This window comes from Podarcis raffonei, chromosome 2 (assembly GCF_027172205.1).
Source record: "Podarcis raffonei isolate rPodRaf1 chromosome 2, rPodRaf1.pri, whole genome shotgun sequence".
Taxonomy (NCBI): Eukaryota; Metazoa; Chordata; class Lepidosauria; order Squamata; family Lacertidae; genus Podarcis; species Podarcis raffonei.
Genome location: NC_070603.1, coordinates 72,032,411 through 72,051,215, shown reverse-complemented (window position 1 = coordinate 72,051,215; position 18,805 = coordinate 72,032,411). Strand labels below are relative to the sequence as shown.

The 18,805-nt window shown below is 46.4% G+C and overlaps 1 protein-coding gene across 1 annotated transcript in view; it reads left to right on the top strand.

Moving 5' to 3' along the window:
- The window catches only part of SLC38A3 (solute carrier family 38 member 3), a 72,163-nt gene extending 54,263 nt beyond the window's left edge, over positions 1 to 17,900 (top strand). Inside the window, exons 8-16 of the mRNA XM_053377409.1 lie at positions 1,153 to 1,235; positions 1,728 to 1,786; positions 4,023 to 4,181; positions 4,890 to 4,969; positions 5,433 to 5,533; positions 6,244 to 6,368; positions 7,448 to 7,592; positions 8,947 to 9,050; positions 10,081 to 17,900. Of these exons, the coding sequence (XP_053233384.1) occupies positions 1,153 to 1,235; positions 1,728 to 1,786; positions 4,023 to 4,181; positions 4,890 to 4,969; positions 5,433 to 5,533; positions 6,244 to 6,368; positions 7,448 to 7,592; positions 8,947 to 9,050; positions 10,081 to 10,185 (961 nt within the window). The 3' untranslated portion in view covers positions 10,186 to 17,900. The remainder of the gene's footprint in view (positions 1 to 1,152; positions 1,236 to 1,727; positions 1,787 to 4,022; positions 4,182 to 4,889; positions 4,970 to 5,432; positions 5,534 to 6,243; positions 6,369 to 7,447; positions 7,593 to 8,946; positions 9,051 to 10,080) is intronic.
- Positions 17,901 to 18,805: the final 905 nt, after the last annotated feature.

Genomic DNA, 18,805 nt, shown 5'->3' with positions numbered 1-18,805 from the left:
ACGCCGGCTTTCATGTGAACCTCAATGTCCAACGTACAGGGTCATTGCTGCCTGCCCTGCAGGCTCTGTTAGGTTTGGCTTGACCAAACAACACTGCTGTGGCTGGAAGGCTAGGACAACGTTGCAGTATTTTGCTTACATTTACACTGTATTGCTCCCCTTAGAGCACCCAATTCCATGTCCTATGTGAACTTAGTATGCCAACGTAGTTTTATATTTTCTACTGTTTTGGTACTTTTTTTGATAAGCAGTATACAGATTTGAATAAATGAGAAAATAAAATATTGAATCGCCTTTCCTCCAGGGAGCTCAGACCAACATATTAGGGGTTCTCAGGTAGTCCCTCATCCAAGGAATTTTCAGTTCTGAGTCCTTTTTCAGGTTTAGGGAGTAAGATGATGATGATGATGATTTATATCCAGCCACTCTGGGCGGCTTCCAACAGAATATTCAAAACACAGTAAAACATCAAACATTAAAAACTTCCCTAAACAGGGCTGCCTTCAGATGTCTTTTAAAAGTAAGATAGTTGTTTATTTCCTTGACATCTGATTGGAGGGTGTTACACAGGGCGGGCGCCACTACCGAGAAGGCCCTCTGCCTGGTTCCCTGTAACCTCACTTCTCGCAGTGAGGGAACCACCAGAAGGCCCTCGGAGCTGGACCTCAGTGGGGGTGGAGACGCTCCTTCAGGTATACCGGGCCGAGGCCGATCCCATCTGAGATTTTGGTGCTTAGTTGTCCATTATCCACTTCTAAGTAGAGCTGAAATTCTATTTTAGAATGTTAATTCAAGCGGGTCAAGTTTTATAACCTGCAAAACTGCACCAAAGTTCAAGTTTATGAAGTGATGTCGGAAGAAACTCTCCTGCATCTGACACTGTAGTCAGTGTCAGATACTGCAGAGTTTCTCCTGACATTGCCCCACACAAATTTATGCTTACAGTGTGAACAAAACTTGCTGTGTGGAAAGCTCAGCGGGGTCTGAGGGCACAGGATGCTGTCACCTTGGTGAAGCTAAGCAGGCCTGGGCCTGGTCAGGGCCTGGGTGGAAGCTCCAAGCCTTGCATCACCTGATGATATAAATGTACTATTAAGAGTTTTCTCATCCAAAGGCCTGCAGAGGATATAATGTTGGCCTTTGTCATTCCAGGGACTGGTACATGAATGGGAACTATCTAGTCATCATGGTCTCTGTCAGTATCATCCTCCCGCTGGCCCTCATGAAACAACTGGGTAAGTCTCCCTGAGCAGCGGATGGGAATGATGAGCATAATCTCAGGAATTTGTCTTACCTGCCATTTATGGAGGGTTACCAGCAGCTGCTTCAGTGGGTTTGTTGTGCAAAAGGGTATGTCGATTACATGGGAGAGATCCACACAATCTTCATATATATGCACATATTCCTTAGCAGCCTGAGATCACACCACAGGGAAATGGCTCCCATGCGACGGGGTGGGTGGGGAAGGAGGCCTTGGTTCTGTCTAGTCCTGCCAGAAAGTACCCAGAATCACCCGTTACTCCACAGGTTCCCCATCCAGACCTGAGAGAGTGACAGAGGGTGATTCATGAACCCAGAAACCCGCCATTTCTCATGGCGGTTTCTGCACCCTAGGATACTACTGTCCCTGAACAGAGTTGGGGTCTGTAACACCTGAGGAAGTGGAGAATGATCCATTCCAGAAGTATTTCAAGACCCCTGCAACTTTTTGTTTTCTCTCTTCCCAGGTTATCTTGGTTATGCCAGTGGTTTCTCCCTCAGCTGCATGGTGTTCTTCCTTATTTCGGTGAGTTGTTGAATAGGGAGCAGCTGGTTGTATTACTCTCAAGTCCTCTTACTAATTTTGAGTTACTTATTTCTTGATAGCACAACCCTGGGCACATCTACTTAGACATAAGTCTCGTTGAGTTCAACAGGGCTTACTTCCAAATAAGTATAAAATGGTGGTCTTGTTATTAACTGATGGCATTTTTATATTGCCCTGCTACCTCCTAGGAGTTTGGCGCAACATTTCTAGCCCACCCCCACCCCTCCGTCCTCATACCACTTTTATCCTCACAACGCTGTGATGCGGATTTGGCTGAGAGATTGTGAAGGTCACCCAGTGGGCTTCATGGCTGGGTGGAAATTTGAACTCAAGACCCTCCAATTGTAATGCAGGGTCACACCATGTCAGATTTGCAGCCAATTATAGGCCTTTGTCAGCTCCTGTCAGCTCCCTCATTGGCATTAGTTGCTTGGAGATCCAATTAAGAGTCTTCGAAGGGAAGTGGAACAACAATAACAACAACAACAAGCATACTTTTTGTGAAATGTTCATTTCAGAAGAAGAGAGTTTGGTGTAGTAATGAAGTATTGTACTAGGACCAAGATTCAAATCCCTGCTCAGACATGAAGCTCACTGGGTGGCCTTCTCTCAGCCCAACCCACCTCACAGGGTTGTTGTGAGGGTGAAAGCAGGATAGGGGAAAAGGGAAGTGTGTCTGCTATCCTGAGCTCCTTGGAGAAAGGCCAAGATGAAAACAAATAAAAATAAGATCCCCACTGGCAGGATTTTGCACTTAGGTTCCATGGGAACAGAGCTTCAGAGCCTGGCACTTGTTGTGAAACCATCGTTTTCTTGCTAGTAGCCAGCAGTCTTAACTGAACCTGGTCCTGCCAGAGCCTGAACCTGCTCTTGAAATGCCCCCGCTTCTGGGCTGCATCCACACCAGTAGAGCAGAATTCTGTATCAGTTCCTGTTGCAAAGCTTGGGTGATGACTCCAGTTTTGCAAGTGCTGTTGAACTGTCAGAGTGGATAGTGAGCAACATGCCCCCAGCCATTTCAGCAACAGCCAGCGAGAGAGAAGCGTCACAGCATTCTTGCTTCCTTGTCAGCAACACTGATCTATTTCTGGACAAAGAAGAAGCCTCGTGCCGATGCGCAGGGTGAAGGGAGAAAGCCGAGATCTCAGTGAATGGGTCTGTCCCTGCTCACTCAGTCCCACAGTTCACTGGGAAGGAGATGCAGGCACAGTCAGTGGGGTTTTGTTTCCCTGTTGTCTTTTACACCCTTTTAAGCTGCCATCAGCCCCCCAAGAAAAGCCAAATCTTAAACTTGAAGACGTCATTTAATCACACAAAATACTGGTGCTTGAAAAAACAGTCGCAGGAAGTATTCAGAGCAAATTAAGTCACATCCTTCACCCTGGCTTCTCATCAGGACAACTACCCTAAAGGAATCTTGCTTTTTCTAACACCTCAGTTCTCTAAATACGCCTAGCTGTGATATCTTGCAGAATATAGCTGCAGCGTGATTCTCACTTGGGCTACTTTGTCCTGCTTGCACTCGCTGTTATAATGGGTTGCGACCAAACATTAGGGACGAACGGTCGTTCTACACAGCTAGCTAGCATGGTGGTGGCCCAAATGTTTTTAGAATGCCTTAAATGGGAGCCCCCTCCATTCCCATTTCCACACCATCTTTTTTTCTGTCAGTGGTTGCACCAGCACATGGCCTTTTCTGATGTGGCCCCTTGGTAGTAGAACTCCCTGTCTAAAGTGGTTTGGTTGGCACTCTTTCTAAGGGCTTGTCCATACTACCATTTGCCTGCCTGCCTGCAGGTTACCGCTGAATGGGACCAAACCAATCAGCTTTACCATGGATTTCCATTTGTTCTAATTCAGTAGGTAAGAGTGGGAAAGCTGCAGCCCAAACACAAAACTGCACGTTTATATACTGCCTTTTTCTCCAAGGAGTTCACGGTGGTGTCCATGGTTCTTCTCCCCATTTCACCCTCACAACAACCCTGTGAGGTAGGTTAGGCTAAGAGATGGTGACTGGTCCAAGGTCACCCAGCTTCATGGCTGAGTGGGGATTCGAACCTTTCTCTCCCAGGTCATAGTCGAACTCTCTAACCATTACACCACACTGACTCATACAAACACCCACAAACACATTTATTGTCTATTGTTGAGACTGATCTAAGGCAAAATAAGCCCAGGCAGTCATTCCTAACAGGGTTTCTTGATCCCATCTCAGGTCATATACAAGAAGTTCAACATTCCCTGTCCTCTTCCTGACCGGGTCAACACCACTGTCAGCCTCAATTACACACCAGTCAGCATGAACAACAATCAGGACGAGCAAGCAGTGGAAGACGGCATCTGCTCTTCGAGCTTGTTCACCCTCAACTCTCAGGTCAGACTAGCAAACAATACATAAATATTCATTGACCTAAGTAACGTATCATATCAAATCTGGGAGAACCTGTCTGGCTGAATCTGGTTCTCTGGTTATAGGATCAACACTGAGGCTGGGCACTGTGCAGAGACAGTCTTGCATCCTGTACCACTGGCAGACCATGTGATGGAAGTAGAGGGGACTGATAGAGCTATAGAGAGAATGGGTTAGGGTTACCTACAGGGCAGATAAAGGGAAGACAGGGTGGTTCAGTGGAAAGACTTGGCTAAACAATCAGGTTTTGAGCCGGGTGTTTGAGGGAGGGAGAGGGAAGGAGGCAGCCTGACAGATAGAAGCAGTGAAGTGGTTTGAAGTGCAAGGAGCAACATGGCCAAAGGACTAAAAGTGGGTCATGGAGGGCAGGATTGCAGAGGAGACTGAGAACTGATGAACCTGCATCAGAAGAGCAAGATGTGAGAAAAGTTCAGTTTGTGCCAATGAGAGATCCCCCCCCCCACCAACGTAGGCAAGATCAGGAGCCTGGCTGAGGAGGGAAGGCTTGAAGAGTCCTTTTCCCACGTGCTGTGCTTCCAGTGAAAAGTGTAATGTGTAATTGTACCCCTTACTGGAAGTTGCTACAGGGCTATGACAGCAAAGGTCTTGGAAATGGGAGCATGCCCCGTGGCCAGCTGACATCCTCTTCTTCTCCCTCTCTCTTCCTTGCAGACAGCCTATACTATCCCCATCATGGCATTCGCTTTTGTGTGTCACCCTGAGGTCCTGCCTATCTACACGGAGCTGAAAGAGTGAGTGTGGGATCCACAGTTGCAGCACGTACAATTTGTGCAGATTGCATGCATGCACTGCGCATCAAGGAAAATTCTCAGTGGTTCTCTGTTAGACCGCAGCTCCAAGCCAGCAAATGGCCTGTTTGATTCCATTCAGTAAAGGAGCAAGTGCATCCTTTATAGAACTCCGTTGATCAGGCTCCCCTTTCTTTGGTTTGCCTGAACATCAGCTCCAAGCGCTCAAGGGAACTAGGGCCTGTTTGGGAGGTGCTAGGCATGTCATCAGGTAAGCTGTGGCCTTGTATAGTTTGCTTTGGCAGGATGAACTGGGGCCATCTCAGATCTTGGGCCTTTCATTCTAGCTGGGTACCTCTTTGTCTTCAAGGAGGTGTGTAGAGAAGCAGCTGGGATTAGGAAGGAAGTGCCTTTAAACAGTTAGGAATTCGGTTCTTCTCATGCTGTGTTTCTGCCTGTCATTTAGCCCAACCAAGAAGAAGATGCAGTGCATCTCCAACATCTCCATCGCTGTCATGTACATCATGTACTTCCTGGCTGCCCTTTTTGGCTACCTCACTTTCTACGGTAAGTCCCTTCCATGGCGTACCCAAGTGGTGGAGGAGAGGTAGGCAGTGGGGTGGTGACAAATGACTTCACTGAGTATATACATAACACCTCCCTGGCACCAGAGTGTAGAATTTCCTTGGGGGGGGGGCCTAACACTTCACTAGGACAGACGCTGAATATTCTTCTAGTGCCCAAATCGTTGATGAGAATCACAAGTGCCAGAGCTCTTTCCACATTTTACAAAACATTTCCCAGTAGTCAGCCATAATAGCTAGTTTAGCCCCATCCCATGCATTTTGCTAAAGGACTTTTAGATAATAATAGTAACTACTACTACTATTATTATTATTATTATTATTATTATTATTATTATTATTATTATTATTATTATTATTTCCTTTGAGTCCTTCCATTGCAAACAAACCAAATTGCTTTGTCTTGTTATTTTAATCTTGTGCAACACAATCCTATGCATGTTTGCTTGGAAGCAAGTAGGAACTTCTGGGGTCCTTTGGGAAGAAGGGCAGTGGTATCAATTTAATACATAGTATTCTGTAGGATTCACTTCCATTGTTCACATGCATAGATTTAAGGCAGAAACACCTACATAGCCTTTTCTTCTAAGAAATAGTTCTGTCGCGCCCCAAACCTGGGATGCAAAGAGACACCTTGCTTAGGTACGCAGCCTGATCGATAATGGATGTGCTGTTCTCGGTTGTCCCCTGCAGGCCAGGTAGAATCAGAGCTGCTACATACCTACAGCAGAGTAGATCCGTTTGATGTGCTGATCCTGTGTGTGCGGGTGGCTGTGCTGACTGCTGTGACACTGACGGTACCCATTGTTCTCTTCCCGGTGAGTCTCCTTTTCATCAAACCGTGTGTGCCTGTGGTTTCCTACACCACATACCAGAAACCAGACTAATTGTCTACTGTCCCCTTTTTAGACTGCCTGCCCATCCTTGTCTGTAATTGGTAACCGAACCAGAGAACAAATAGGTTACTCCAGAAATGTACAATGCCGGCTGTGGCTGAAAGCAGGAATCATAGGATCATTGCAGAGTTAGAAAGGGCAGTAAGCAATATCTAAGCATCTGTAGAAAACCAAGGGAGAGGGGAAAGAGCATTAATGATTGCTGTGGTGTCTCACGATTGCTGTGGGTGGAACCCAAGTATCAGTTTATATCTTACCACAGTGACATGTTTGTTGCTAGGGATCCAGAGACCTGGGCACCATCTGCACATTTAGCCCTTTGTATGAAGCAGGGCCCTGTGACTTGGTCCAAATTTAACCACAAAAGTAAAGATCTGAAAAGATCAGCTCCGCCTACCTGAATGCTGCTTAACACAACAAGCTAAACTCAAAAGGGAGGGATCTGCAGAACAAGTTCCCAACAGCAACCACAATGCTGGGATAAAAGTATTTTTACTCTGGAGCACCCCACCACCACCACCAAACATCAGTGTTGCTGCAGCTTTCCTGGTGGGGTTGTAACACTGCAGCAGTGAGGTCAGGGCTGTGTGGATGCACTGATGTAGCCAATCTGGTGGTTCTGCTGGTGCATCCACACAGCGCTGACAGCCACCCTGCCCTAACACAAGCTAGGTAAGCTGCAGCAACACCGATGGTGGAAGGGTGGCATAACCCCATCAAATCGGCCACTACTGCTTCCATTTAAGTCAAGTCTGTTGGTGGTTGGTTGGGTAGTGGATTGAATTGGCTGGGATATGGACAGAAGCAACCAGAGCCCACCAAAATGCAGGTCACAAATAGGCATTGGAGTCCAAAATCAGAAGAGATCGCGTTTATACCCAGTGGAGCGAGGGGACAAATGGGGAATATGGTGTCAGTGCAGGCTTAAGTTCTTGTGCAGTTAAGAATTGTGAATTTTCCCTTAAGAATGGAGTCTGACCATACCTCCCTCCACTCTCCAGGTACGCCGGGCAATTCAGCAGATGCTGTTTCAAGACAAGGAATTCAGCTGGATTCGGCACACCATAATTGCTGTCATACTGCTGACCTCTATCAACTTGCTTGTCATTTTTGCTCCTTCCATCCTGGGCATCTTTGGACTGATTGGTGAGTCCCACTTTCAAGGGTTCTCTTTTTCCTAACCTCAATCTCTTTGTTTGCCATTGCCACACTCTATCTGCACCTTCCCCTTGGGTGAACCGTGCAAATATGACTTACAATAATACAATAATATAAATTTTGGAAGTTTTAGGAAAAACTGTTGGAGAGGTGATATGTGTCTTGTGTCCTGAGCAGATCACTTTCTTTCCTTGTGGTTCCTGCGTTCTGGTAGCCTTTAACAAAGAGAGATTAAGGAAGTTTAAAAAGCTGGATGCAAGCACTGCATGGATTGCCCTTGCACACTAATACTCTACAGCCAAATGGGAGTCCACTTTTGTCTGTCTTTAAATTATCCTCCTTGCTATTGGGTCATGGTATTCCCATGATACACTTTGGGCCACAGAGAGGAGGATAGATGAGCTGGTTCTTTGGTCGAAAGAGACTAATTCATACCCTGGAGGAAAGCAGAAAGCTCTTTCAGCTCTTCTTCCTGTCTCCACTGTGGCTAAGCTTCAGAGCACATGAGGAAAACATAAAATCCTTCATGTAGAAAAAGCAGTCAAGTGACTTTCTCATAACCAATTCCAATATCGTAATTTTTACTTCCCTGTAAAACGGAGTTGCACTCTGACTTGGACTGTATACACAGCATTTAAAGCACACCCACATGGCTTCCCCCAGAGAATCCTGGGAATTGTAATTTACCCTCGCAGAGCTACATACTTTCCCAGCATTCTTTGGGGGAAGCCATGGGCTTTAAATGTATGCTGTGCATTTGTTGTGGGTATTGGTTTACGGGTAGTACTCCACAGAAGGGCAGTTTTTACACAAAAATCACCCCTCCGATACAGCTCTGATGCTGGAAAAGCAATCCAGTCTTCACAGTGATGAAATAAACTCTTGAGTCAGGATGATGATAGAGACTACTTGGGGGAGAATAATTCCTCTCTGCTGCCTTGAGAACATGGATGCAACTCCACCTCCACATCTCCGGTCTCCCGTTCTGCTGCCCAAAGGCCCCGTTTTTCCAAGGATCAAGGCTACCGCCAGCAACCTGTTTGTTTGCAGTGTGATTTCAAAGGACTTAATTTTTTTCATTCCCAGCTCCCCAACCACTGTTTGAGGAGAGAAAGAAAACACCATTCCTAAGGCAGGAAATCAATAGCTTGTCTGGCCTCTGCCAGGCATGTGGGGCAAGGCCAGGGGCCCATCAGCACAGCTTGTTTTGCTTTCTCCTAGGAAAAACAAGTGGCGAAGGGTGGGTGGATAGCTTAGTGTTCTCCCTTTCTGGAGGGGTGTGTGTGTGTGTGTGTGTGTGTGTGATTGTCACTAGAATTTCTTCTCTTCTGGTCTCTTCCAGGTGCCACGTCGGCCCCCTGCCTGATATTCATCTTCCCAGCAATATTCTACATCCGGATCATGCCCAAGGACAAGGAGCCCACGAAATCCCCTCCCAAGATCCTGGTACGTACTGTTTAGGAACCCAGCTTGGCCTAGAGACCTTTGGGGGTGTCTATAAAGGAGTGGGGTGTGCTGCTGGTTGTGTGAGGTGTGGGCCTCCTGCCCAATGGGCCCTCCTATCTTAGAGTGTCCACATGAGGACATTGCCCTGCCGGCACTGCTGTTCTTGAACTGTCCTCTCAGTGAAGGCAGTTGTGGGGATGCTTCTCATCTGGGGAGCTGCTAATTGCTCAATATACCAATAATCTTTTCATCAATCAAGGACGCAAGTCAGGGGTTCAGAGACAATCAGATACCATCATAATTCTGACCGCAGTAACCTCGAGTCCATAGGTTGTAAATTCAGGAGCACAGAAAATCAGTTGGGCCATCCTTGTAGATATACCTCCATCAGGTTCCCGCTCACCTCTTAACAGGAGAAAAATTATGGCTATTTTATATGACCATAAGGCTTTCTCACCTGGGAAGATATCAATAACTCTAGCTTTGGAAAGCAAAGTTTTTGTCATCGTAAACATTATCAGAGCGATGTACAAGGTTGTGAAGGTTATAACTTGTTGTAGATGAGGGATGACCAACTGCAAGGATCACTCTGTCCTACAGACAGCGGCCTGGAAGCTAGGGACAAATTTGGCTGCACAAGACACACTCTTTAAGTAAAGCTGGCGCTATGTAGCAGCCAGGGTTTCATAGTGGGGAACTGAATGCTCTTGGCATGCTTGGCGGCTTCATAGATAAAACCCCGGTAAGAAGCGAAACATTGAATTCTTGGATATATATTCTCTCATGCGGCTTCAGGAGACACTTTCTTTCATGACCAGAAAGTCTGCCTGTGCTTTTACTGAACCAAAAATGGGCAGGATTGCCAGGAACCACTTAAAATTCCTTTGAGAGGCAAATCTGGCCTGTGAGTTCCGAGCTGGCTATCCTTGATCTAGGTGATGGGGAGGTTAGAGGAGCAGGGCTGAAGACCCAGGCCAAAAAGCCCCTTTCCTTTTCTGTGAGTGACCCTCCTTTTCTCCCCCCCCCACAGGCAGCCCTCTTTGCATGCCTTGGCGTGCTCTTCATGATCATGAGCCTCAGCTTCATCATCATCGACTGGGCATCGGGTGGCGGGAAGAGCGGAGGCAGTCACTAGACAAGGCCCGGACCCTCACAACTGTGGATCAACGCCTTGGGAAACTCGGCCAGCTTTGATACATTTCCTGCTCCCCTACCTCTGCTAGTACTGTGCCGTAATTTAGTCCACAGCTCCGCTCTGAGCCAAGGGGGCGCTGTTCCGTTACTCAGTTCCTACACGCGACCCCATTGAGCCAGAGGGGCTGCTGCTGGCTAGACCAAGCCAGAAACCAGTTCCTAAACTTTTTGAGCATTTGTTTTAATCTCACTGTCTGGGATGGGCCAGACCAACGGCGCCTGAGGAACAGGCAAATGAGGGAAATAGGCCAATCCAGAGGGGTGGGAGGGTTGCTGTGGGATGTCTGTCCTTATATGTCCAGTATGTCTAGCACAGCCTGAGGCAACTGGAGAGTCAAGGGCAGGAACAGGAGGAAATTGGGGGAGGGGACTGTGGCTAAAGAGCCTGAGAGTAGAGCTTTGGCCTGAGGTTCACCACTGACAAGGGAACTGGAGCCAGGCCTTCCTACAGAATTATGGTACTGGGGCCACAAATTGGAAGTAAATGCTTTCAGACAGGGAGAGAGGGGCAGAATGTTTCTGTTTGGTTTTTAAAGTCTTAATAGCCTCAGCCCCCACCAGCCACAGGGCTTTTGTCCCTCTCAGAAGTTGCTTCCTGAGCCCTTGTTGTTCCTTGGTGGGGGAAGTGGGAGTTCTTCCCTCAGACTTGGTCCTGTTCCCTCTGCTAGGGTGTGAGCCTTATGATGAGCCTCATGATCAACGCTCCTCTCTCAGGGCAAGGGGATGCTCAGGGCAGAGGTCACGGAGGCCTTGCTCTCTCCCATCTTTGCGCAGCTACCTGTACCACACAAAACACATGCAAACAAGTATGACCTCATTGCCATCGCTAAGGTGGCCACAGGTCTTGGAACTGACTGGCTGGCGGATGGGAAGCGATTTGGAGATGTCGGCCTTTCTGAACTGTCGGTTGGGGTGTAGGTTTACACTGGCTTTCTTTAGCGCATGCCTGAGCTTCGCTTAGGGAGGTGAAGCAGAGATGGTTGGCATTTTGGGCAAACGGTTAGCTGTGGGCAACAGAGCTCTTCCTCCTTCATACAAGGTGGGATGGGAAGCAAGCCTGTGTCAATGATATCAAACCCCTGTTTCTGTCTTCTGATTCCATTAGGTAAAGGCAAGAAGTCATCACATTGGGTGGAATTCAATGTTGTGCGATGATGAACGTTCCGCCTGCTCAAATACTTTTGGCTTGCGGGGTGAAATGATCCCCTCTCTCCTCCCCACACGTGCCGTTTCGGGGTTTCTCCCGAACCGAACCTCCAGTCAGTTTCAGGGAGGCGAATCCCAGTTGCTCAAGTAGAAGTCCTTGCACAGGACTTCTGCAGATGGGGCTCCCTAAGTGAATCCCACCCAATGTCTTTTAAGACAGTATGGCATTGAGGCCTCTCTGAGGTTCCTGTATCCTGAAAGGGTCCACCGCCTGAGGCAATGGAAATGGATCTGTCCATCCTAGAGACTGGTCCCTCCCCACTAACACATCACAGTGGCCTCTCTTCCTATCTGCCAGCAGTTGCTTGAACATGTTGGGAAGTGTAGCCCTGCCACCAAGCTGGTCCACCAGCCTAACTGGTCACTAGGACTTGATTGCTGCTAATTTCGATAGGCTAGGAGAATTTGCATTCATTTTGTTTTGTACATACTGATGTTGCTTTTCCTCCAATTTGTAGCAGGCATGAGATTCCAATGGAATTGTATTTATATAGCTGCTTTCCCGAATTGGCAAGGATTTGCCCTCCATTGAGTCCCTGCTTTTCCTTCAGTGTAATTTATGTACGATCAGATAAGCATTCAGTGTTCCCCCTGAACTAGGATATGAGGCCTTGTGTAATAGCAGATCAGGAGGAACAAATGGATCTTCCTCATCTTTACTCTCTGATCTTGTCGTTGTCATATTTTATATATATCTAGGAGAAAATATTCATCATGGCTTCTTCCTAAATCAGAGGTGGCCTCCCAAATATGCACTTGTTTGAAATGCTCTGAAATCTTTCATACCTCATCTTACTGTAGTCAGCCTGGGCCTCGCAAGCTCAGAAGAAAAAGGAGGAAAAAAGCCGCTGAGAACATATCAAAAGCAGCAGAAGGCCACCTGAGAAGGCCACTTGAGAAGGGAAACTCAAAAGAGTCCAGTAGTTGCCAACGGGGTAGTCATTTGTCCCATAGGGAGCTGCCTTACACCAGGTCCTTCTAGCCTAGCGAAGCCTACTCCCCAGATGCGAGCCAGTGGCTCTCCTGGGGTTGTTGGACTCCATCAGCCCCAGCCAGCATGGCCAATGGTCAAGTTTGATGGGAGATGTAGCCCAACATCATCAGGAAAGTCACATGTTCCCTGTCCCTCTTTTACTCTTGACTGCCCTCCAGGGTCTTCAGCAGAAATCTTTCCTGTCACCTGGTCCTTTTAACTATAGATGTGAAGGGTTGCACTTGGCCAGGGGGGTTGCACTTGGTTCTTTCTGTATGCCAAGCACAGGCTCAGTCATTCAGCCACAGACAGGGGCCTTCAGCTGCCACCCATGTGTAAGGGGAAATGTAGGGTTGATGGAGTCAAAGCAGTGATCTTCAAGCTGCACCAGCTGCAGTGCTCTTTACCATCAATGGGTGCCCTGTTGACTTTGCTGATGGTCACGTGTGAGAAATGACCAGGTTGGAAATAACAACTCCAGGTCTAAGTTAGAAAGCGAACCTCCGGAACTGGGAGTATTGCATCTAAGGAAAAGCATATCCCTGTATCTGACCCCCTGGTCCAGTCTTCTAGTGAGTAACACTTGTAGGTCTGCATTTCATGTAGGGTGGGATACTTTTCAACCCACCTCTGCATTTATATGGCTTTGGCAGCAGCTCAGAGTGTGAAAATTAGCAGAAAGCTTTTCAAAGCCTGGAGGTATGAGTAGGTTATTGTTTAATATCAAGCCCCTGTTGAAGGCTTGGGCTGTAATCTTAACCCTCACTTACCTGGGAGTAAGCCCCATTGAATTCAATAGGACATGATTAGAAATGTGCTGTAAACTACGGTGGCAGGTTGAAAAATTGAAAACCACGTCTCCCCCCTGGAACACAGGGAACAGTGGACTTCTTTGCTGTGAAGGATTGACTGCTGTCAATAGCTTAGGAAATAAAGAAGTACTTGGACCGGGGTGATGAATACTGGGCCCTTCAGAAGTGGCTGAAGTACAACTCCCATAATCCCTGACTGTTGGCCATTCTGACTGCCAGGGCTGATGGGAGCTGGAGTCCAACAAGGAACATTGGTTTCCCACCCCTGAAATATAAGATTCATGTGTAATTTGGGGCAAGGAGTTAATGGAAACCTGAAGAGGAGGTTGTGTGTAGAATGAGTGACACAAGTCAAAGGGTAGCATGTAGGACTTCATGGAGCTGAGCTCATTCCAGAATGAGAAAACCATGGGAGACTGTATGGTAAAATTCAGCATCTCTGAACTGCTGTCATGCTCCTATAGCTTGAAGTCTTCCAAGGGTAGGAGAATTCAATGGAGCATTTCTTCCCATTTAATTAATATCTGGTGTGCAGCCCTCCCACTAGGGAATGAAATCTGAAATATGTAATTGGTTCTTTCTTGAGAAGCACAGGATTATGGGGCTAGTTGTTTAATAGCAAGAACCTTTGGTTGTACTAGGGCGGTAGTTTTCACAGAGGAAGCCCAAGAAGCTTCTGAGGAACTTTGGTGTCCCCACCAGCACTGAATAATATATTTTCTTTCCATTTATATCATAATTTATTTCCAATTGACCTTTTCCAATTGTTATTATGCAGTGGGAAGCTGATGACACTTGTAAAAAATTTTCCCGCTTTTCTCCCATAATATTGAGGAACCTTTCCCAGACCTTTCAGCATTCATCTGACGAAAGTAGATCCACTGAGTTGTGCAGGAAAGCGAAACAGCTTTTTCTTCGTAAAAGGGGGCAGGTGCTGAGTAAGTGAAATGAACAAGCATCTTCCATAGGACCCTGTGACTGGCACAACAAAACAAAAACATTTGGATACTTCAAAGTGCACTTTCCCTTATGAATAACAAAAGCGTATTTCTGGACTTGGAGGTAATAGCCCTGTAAACTTTTCATTATGTTACGCGGCCAGCACCAAATGCTGGTACCTTCAGTATTTCAGAAGCTATTGTGTACCAACAAAATGGCTCGCATTTGATCCATATTGGAGCAAGAAAAGGCATTCTAGGAGCCATCATGGGTACATTTTCAGAATGCATGTGCTCTCTTAATAGGTATGAATTCAATACTCACAACTTTGATTACACAAGTGCTATAACTATTAAATAGGTACAGGTGGAGCCTGGCCTTCCAGCTATTCAGCATCCTGGCCAGGTGACTCTCCCTCCTATCCCATCGTACGTCTGATAAGAAGCAGAGTCATCAGGTGAGCTGATGTGATGAACCAGCATATATTCCTGGAAATAAAATCTCAGACAGGAAAGGAGATGCCTACAATCCTGGAGTTCCTGAGATGAAAAACACTGGATCCCTGCTCTTACCATCCGTATGGTACTCACTTCTGCATTCACAGATGGGCGGCTTTGCTCTGCCCATTCACATGGCACTCCTGGCCATGCACGGCAGCATCCCGTGTAGGTTCTGTGCAGGAAAGGGGAAGCATCAGGGCCTCTCATTTTCCACGCGCAGTGAAATTTGGTGTGCAAAACAGCCATTTTGTGAATGCAGCATACCTGCTGTTTGTACAACTGGATTGCAGGGTGGTACAGCTGTTTATAACAATATTTTTTAAATGTAGCGTTTGGCCAGTTTATGAGATACATGTTGAAGCAGTCTGTAAGCTACTGCCACCATCTGACGTTCCGTTCAGGGTGCTGGGCAGTAGCAGGCACAACACCATGAAGCTACTCTGCCCCCTGCCGTTGTTTGCAATTGTTGGTGCTTCCAGTAATTTGCACCTTAAAAGGCTGCTGTAGTTTAACTCTTGATTCCCCCCCCCCCATAGGACCTAGTACACATTCTTTTACATGAATTGTGCAGGAGGGAACACATTTAAATAGTCTGAGGAATGTAGCTAAGGAAGTCACACCTCTGCCAATGAGTGACTGCTGGTACTAGTGGTAGAAATGAACTACTTTTGCACAACCCTGATACCCATTGGATGCTGTCCAATCTCCATTGAACCCATCCCTAGGCAAGTTCCATTGAACTTAATGGCAGTTGCTTAGAACCACTTCCCCATTTAGAAAATAGCAGACACAACATAACATTCTGCATTGGTGCAGTGTTATTTGGGGGGGAGTGGGGGAGCCAATTGATGTAATCTGCCATCCTAAACCATTGTTATTGAAGTAAATTTCCATTAAATGAATGAGACTTACTTTCAAGTAAATGGTTTTGGGAATCTGGGCTGAAAAGAGTGTGAATATAATCATTCCCTCTATTCATTTGCACAAGATGAGCTAGCCTCCAATAATCTTTTTGCAATCCTTCTCCATTGTTATATCTGCTGTCTTCTTTGCTCGATATCCCCTCTTGCCAAAAGCCATAAGGAAAGATTCTTCTTTTCCTTCACTAATAAAATGCACCTTATGAAGTTCAGCACTCAGATGGGGTTGGGAGTGGGGAGTACAGGGCTAGGAAGCAAAACCAAGATGAATATTTTTGCAGCACTGGTGTTACAAAAATAATTTTAAAGTCCACAAGTAATTATTTCTAGGGTTTAATAAATATAATGGACATAAATAAGAGACACGTATTTTTGTACTGGGATGGTGGCTGGTCAATTTGCTTTTTATAAATACTGTATATAAGAGTAGATCTTTTTAAATGTATTTGTTGTTGCGCTCAGTAACTCTGTATAGTGTATATATTTTATGTCCTCAGCAATGAGGGACTGGATACAAGACCTGCCTGAGCTATGGGGAAAACTTACTGCCACCTGTGAAATTCAGGGTAATTGGGCTGTTTCTGCAGCCCTGGTGTTCAGCTGGAAGAGAAATGGAGAGAGGAGAACACATTTGCCGATAAAAGTTTGGCTTGGGTTATTAAAAATGATCTCACTGGCCCTAGCATGTGGGAGGTCATTTGAGACCTTTCGGCTTATTTCAGGAAGTTAATATCAACCAAGGACTTGATCCAAAACTCAGCTGCATTGCACTGGTGCTTATCGAACTGCTACCATGGGCGACCGAGCCCAACCAAACCCAAAACACACATTCGCTGCAGAAACCGCATGGCTCACAGACCACAACATACAACCACCGGAGGTGCTTGCAGTGAGTGAGAGTGATCACAAGAGATCTCACGGGCTTGTGCAGGCTGTGAGCTCTTTGTGCCGGCAGTCACCGCAGAGTTGTACTGCCTTTGGGTCACAGCCTCTGGCCTCTTAAGGCTAAACTGCTACATGGCCATGCCTTTCAATGCAAGGGTGTTGGTTGGTTTTTTAACAAATACCCAGCATGGAGGGAGGGGAGGAGGCTTTAACCATCTCTCCCCCCCCCCCCCCGTGAGTCTAATCTGGGTTGCGTGTGTAATTTGCAGATTTTAAAAGCTGCTGAAGCCAATGGGAGCTTTCCCCACCCCTCAATGCGAGTTGAAACACAGGAGGTTTGACATGGATCAGGACCACAAGGAGAGGGGGTAAGTGGGTGAGAAGGCTTCCTTACCCACATTACTTGGATCCTGACCAGGAACCTGTCCCCAAAGCTGGCAATTTGCATTAAGAAACACACAGATACATCTGCATTTAAACACGCAGCTGTGTAGCTAAAGTAATGTGTAGTTGGGCCCCAAGAAGCAGGGATATGTGAGAGAAAGGTCCCTGTGGCTCACAACCCAGGCTCCAAGTATGATACTCAGACAGCAGGAGAGAAGGTAAAATCAGCATAGCGAACATGTGGCTTGTCAGGTGCAACCTAAAATTTTACCTTCCTGGTCCTCTTTTTACCCCTTAGGCTTAGAGCAGGTTAACAACCCTTTTAATATTTATTTATTTTCTGTAACGTAGGCTGCAGGCTAGAGAGCTATATCACCCACTTTGCACCCAGATGCTGTCTTGGTTGTTTGGGGTTCCTGGCCTGATAGATGATAATTGGGTCCCAGTGGGGTGGTGGGGACATAGAAGTTGAACAAATAAATGCCCAAGGGGCCATGGTGTTGATGGAAAGCAACTGTGCATCATTTCAGGACCAGCTTTGAGCAAGCTTCTCCTCTTTCCTGTTCTTTTCCATGAGGGCACCCTAGTAGGTGACAACTGTCTGCCCTTCCTGTTTCCAAACTACAGGCAGGCTGTGCTGCCTAGCTCAAGGCAGGTCAGGTGTCCATGTCTCCTCCAAACTTTTGTAAGGGAACTCAGCTGGATGTATCATAGGAAGGAATTCTGGAGAAGGAAGTTTTATTACTTTGGGTTTTCCCACCCCTTCGTGTAGGACCCTTCCACTTTCCCCAAGGAATTCAGGGTGGGGGTGGGGAGAGGTATATGTGCGTGAATCCTGCTCTGTCCGAAATTCCGTCCTGTTTGTTGTCGTGTCCCAAGTCAATCTCTGGAAAGAAGGGAGGAGTCTTGTCTGGAGGAGTTCCTATTTCTGTAACATGTACTAGGGGTCAGTTTTAAATTATATGCTGAAATTAGATCTATATTTGGAAAAGAAAGAAATCTTTTTAAAATAACAATAAAGAAAATGTGAAACTTCACCCAGCACTGTGCCTATGTCTCTCTCTCTCCCTCACTGTGTGTGTGTTTAAGACTGAAAATCCAAGATTTGCAAGCCAGGCTGAAATTGGCCAAATGAAAGTAGGCAACTCGAAAGCTTAAACTGAGCACAATGCACACCCTGACCATGACCTTCTTTTCTCTGAAGTAAGGCTCCCAGTGTCGAACAAGGCTTGCTTCTTGGTAACTCTAATTAAGATTGCTGCCAAAACTTCATTGCTGGATCCCTGTAATAAAATTTCTAGCAAGCTTTTCTCTGTCTACCATAGAGCGTGCACTTCAGTTAATTTATATTCAAACAAAGTTGCATTGCACCTCAATAAAAAAGTCAGAAAGTTAGGTTGATTCGAGGAACTAAACAAAAATATCAAAAAGTACTTAACATCACACATGTCTAAACAACTAGTATCACTGTTACTGTGAACTATGTTTAGCTAGGGGAAGCGTCTGTGCCCAGGCCTTTTTATCTTAGGGTTGTGTCCAAAGTAGAGCCAAGTAAATCCATGCATGATCAGAACAACTGGACTTCCACTGTGTGCCTCCCCTGCTAAATCTGTTCTGTGTGTTCTCCCAAACCTCCAGAGCCGTTTTAGGGACAGGCTATGGGGAAAGTCCCACTGCACAAGCCAAAGTCATTCTGGTCACACTATTATTTAGTTTGATACCACCCTAAATCAACATGCTGGGAACTGTAGTCTTCACACATTTTGGCAAAGGCCAGAGATATAGAAACAAACAATCTTTGGCTCACTACATGTAAAGGATCAATAATGAGTGACAGTCTTTAAAAGGTGGGGGGGGACCTGTGGCCCTCCAGAGGATGTGGGGCTGATGGAAGTTGGAGTCTAAGAACATCTGGAGGGCCAGAGGTTGTTGCCAGATTTTT